Source organism: Impatiens glandulifera, chromosome 7, assembly GCF_907164915.1.
Source record: "Impatiens glandulifera chromosome 7, dImpGla2.1, whole genome shotgun sequence".
Classification (NCBI taxonomy): Eukaryota; Viridiplantae; Streptophyta; class Magnoliopsida; order Ericales; family Balsaminaceae; genus Impatiens; species Impatiens glandulifera.
In genome coordinates, this window is record NC_061868.1 from 45,260,138 (window position 1) to 45,264,272 (window position 4,135).

The 4,135-nt window shown below is 35.3% G+C and overlaps 1 protein-coding gene across 1 annotated transcript; it reads left to right on the forward strand.

The window, feature by feature from the left end:
- The first annotated feature begins 356 nt into the window (after positions 1-356).
- On the forward strand, positions 357-2,931 carry LOC124944413 (probable beta-D-xylosidase 7). Its single transcript, XM_047484662.1, has 3 exons — positions 357-802; positions 875-1,448; positions 1,516-2,931. Exons 1-3 carry the CDS (start codon positions 407-409, stop codon positions 2,823-2,825), a joined length of 2,280 nt encoding a protein of 759 aa, XP_047340618.1. The 5' UTR covers positions 357-406; the 3' UTR covers positions 2,826-2,931.
- The last annotated feature ends 1,204 nt before the right edge of the window (positions 2,932-4,135 follow it).

Below are 4,135 nucleotides of genomic sequence, written 5' to 3' on the forward strand. Positions count from 1 at the left end.
GAAGAAGGCTTTGATTATTCAATCTATATTACCCAATTCAAAATTTAAGCCCATCTAATAAAAAATAACTCAAATTTGAGGCTCATATCAATTGGTCTATTTTATTTTAATTAGATCAGATCATATTTATCATGGAATGTAATCAACCATACCATTGAATACAATAAATAAATAAATAAATAAATAAATAAATGTCCTTTTTCTACAACATTAATTTCGATTATAATAATATTAAATAAAGTAAAACTCATCCTATATACTTTTACAACGTAAACTCACACTTGTCCCACCACGCCCCCCACGCTTACCTGCCATTTTCAGGCGCATAACGGTCGACCCATTTCTTCTTCTTCTTCATCTTCTCATATTCTTCCGTTTTCATTCCCTGAGAGAAAATAAAAAAAAAATGAAAATTTATCTTCTCATCATCATCGTCTTCATCAATCTGTTGTTAATCCATCAAACCCATTCGACTCAGCCTCCATTTGCTTGTGACGAGTCCAACCCATCAACGAGTTCATACCCATTCTGTAAATCTTCCCTTCCCATCCCTAAACGAGTTGAAGACTTGCTGAAACGTCTCACTCTCCAAGAGAAGATTTCTCAGCTGGTTAACTCAGCTACCGGCATACCCCGCCTCGGAATTCCCTTCTACGAATGGTGGCAAGAAGCTTTGCATGGCGTCTCCCGTCATGGAAAAGGTGTTAGATTTAACGGAACTATCACCACCGCCACTAGCTTCCCTCAAGTCATACTCACCGCCGCATCTTTTGATCTTCAACTCTGGTTTCGCATCGCACAGGTGACTTGAACGAGCTGAATCAGTTTGATTTACTTTACCCTTTTCATAAATTGATTTGATTTGATTGATTAGGCAATTGGGAAAGAGGCAAGAGGAATGTACAATGCAGGACAGACATTAGGTATGACATTTTGGGCACCTAATATCAATATCTTTAGAGATCCAAGATGGGGAAGAGGACAAGAGACTGCCGGAGAAGACCCTCTTCTTCTTGGCCAATTTTCCGTTGCTTACGTTAGAGGAATGCAAGGTCACGACCTTAATGGCCGCCGTCTTCCTAAAAACTCCAACCTCATGACCTCCGCCTGTTGTAAGCATTTCACTGCCTATGATCTTGAAAACTGGAAGGGTGTAGATCGTTATCACTTCAACGCTATAGTGAGTAAGCAAGATTTGGCTGATACCTACCAGCCGCCATTTCAGAAATGTGTTCAAGAAGCAGGAGCTAGCGGTATAATGTGCGCTTATAATCAAGTCAATGGTGTTCCAAATTGCGCTGATTACAATCTTCTTACACGAACTGCTCGTCGCCGGTGGGGATTTCAAGGATACATTGTGTCTGATTGTGACGCCGTTAAGGTCTTAAGCGTTGATCAAAACTATACCAAAACTCCAGAAGATGCCGTCGCTGATGTACTCAAAGCAGGTAAGCGATTTCTCTCTTTTGGGTTTGGTGGGTATTCATTGAATCTTTCAATAAAATGGATTTGCAGGGATGGATGTGAATTGCGGTTCTTACGTGATGAAATATGCTAAATCTGCAATTGATCAGAAGAAACTGAACGTATCAGATGTAGATAGAGCAATCCGTAATCTTTTCTCTATCAGAATGCGATTAGGATTGTTCGCTGGAAACCCAACAAAGTTACCTTACGGCGACATTGGTCCAGACCAGGTTTGCTCCAAAGAACATCTCGATCTAGCTCTAGAATCTGCACTCCATGGAATCGTCCTCCTGAAGAACAACGCCAATCTTCTACCCTTTTCAACAAAAAACAATTCTTCCCTTTCTCTGGCAGTAATCGGCCCCAACTCCGACGCCAACGAAACCCTCCTCGGAAACTACGAAGGGCACGCCTGCAATCCAATCACCCCTCTGTCTGCCCTTAAACAATACGTTAACAACGTGAATTACCATTCCGGTTGCAGTTACGTCAACTGCACATCAATCGCGACCGATGAGGTGACGAAACTAGCTAAGGATTCCGATTACGTTGTATTGTTCATGGGATTGGATCAAACAGAGGAACGAGAGAAACTAGACCGGGTGAATCTTGTTTTGCCGGGTATGCAAGAAACTCTCATAACAACCGTGGCGGCTGCCGCCAAGAAGCCGGTGGTTCTTGTTCTGCTTTCCGGAGGCCCGGTTGACGTTTCATTCGCAAAGGATAACCCGAAGATCGGTAGCATTATATGGGCCGGTTATCCAGGTGAAGCCGGAGGGAAAGCAATCGCAAAGATTCTTTTCGGTGAACATAACCCGGGTGGGAAATTGCCTGTAACATGGTATCCTCAAGATTTTGTTAAGTCTGTTTCAATGACTGATATGAGAATGAGACCGGATCCTTCATCCGGGTTTCCGGGTCGGACTTATCGATTCTACCATGGGAAGACTGTTTTTGAATACGGGTATGGTCTTAGCTACACTACATATTCTTACAAATTCGCGTCTGTAAGCAAATCCACATTCCATTTCAACCAATCGACATTAGAGGGTGGGATTTGTGATGGGTCGAAGTTTGCGGCTTCAGTTCTAGTGAAGAACGAGGGGGAAATGGCGGGGAAGCATCCGGTGTTGTTGTTTGTTAAACGGGTCTTACCCGGAAGAAATAGTATTGTTAAACAATTGATCGGGTTCGAAAGTGTGAGGTTAAACGGAGGAGAAAGCGGTCGGGTCGAATTCACGGTTAGCCCGTGTGAGCATCTTGGGCAGGCTAATGAAGATGGTTTAATGGGGATTGAAGGTGGTTCATATCATCTTGTTGTGGGAGATGAGAAACATCCTTTTACCATTACAGTTTAGATTTGATCTGATCTTAGAGGAGAATGGAAACCAAAAACTGTAATAAATTTTGGTATATATTTCTGACATTGTGAAATGGGTGAGTGATCATGATTTAAATTTTAAATAATCACAAATTTAAATGCATCATAATACATCAACAATCTTATTCAAAACGCAAAATAATAATCATTTGAATTAATCTAAAGTCATAGATTTAATTTTTATTTAGAACAACTTAAACGTTTATGTTAAAGTAAAAGTAATAACTCAGTCATTTTACATTTTCATTAATAATAATAATATTTTGAATTAAAAAGATAATCGATTCATATTAACCCTCTTGAATAAATTTGACCAAAAGAGAATTCTATAATTTTCTTAATTGATATTTGATTGTGATAAATTAACCATTTTTAATCTTTTACAATATCTTGTTATACATATTTTTATAAGCAAATAGCTTATTTATTGAATCAATTATCTCGGCTCTCCCAGGTCATTAATCATGCTTCTTATATTATTTTTAAATATATTTATGTTTGCTTTTAATTAAATTACTTTTATATATTCAACCACACCTTCAAAATATTGTACAATTTTAATGAGATAAAAAATATTTAATTGAATTTCAGAGAACATTTAAAAAATATAAATTTTATGATAATTAATATATCCACACAAAAATATTATAAATATGTACGAAATAATGAAGAATATGATTCATATCTAAAATTATACAAATATAATAAGCAATGTGGAGAACATTAGTTTGAATAATTGCAAAGCACAGACCAGAATTCGATGGTGGGGGAACAGTTTCCAAACTAACCTTGTTTAGCGTTCACTTTCCCAAACTAACCTAGTTTGTTCATTTATTCCCAAACTAACCTAGTTTACTATTCAAACTCAATTTTTTTTTTCTTTTTTTTTACATTTCAAATTTATTATATATATAGATAGATATATATATTTAAATTATTATTTATATAAACTAAATTATTTATATTTTGATATATATTTTAAATTATTATTTTTATAAATTTAATTATTTATATTTTGATATATAATTTAAATTATTTTTTTATAAACTTAATTATTTATATTTTAATATAAATATTTAATGGTTCATTAACTTAAAGACATATTTTTTTACAACCCTTAAGTTAGGAATACAACACATTAAAAATTGATAAAATTTTTATTATAAAATTATATAACAATAAAAAGTTGTCAAAATTATTTTAATAAAAGACAACCTAACAAATATAAATAATAATTTGAATGAAAAGTTGTCAAAATTATTTTAATAAAACACAACCCAATAAATA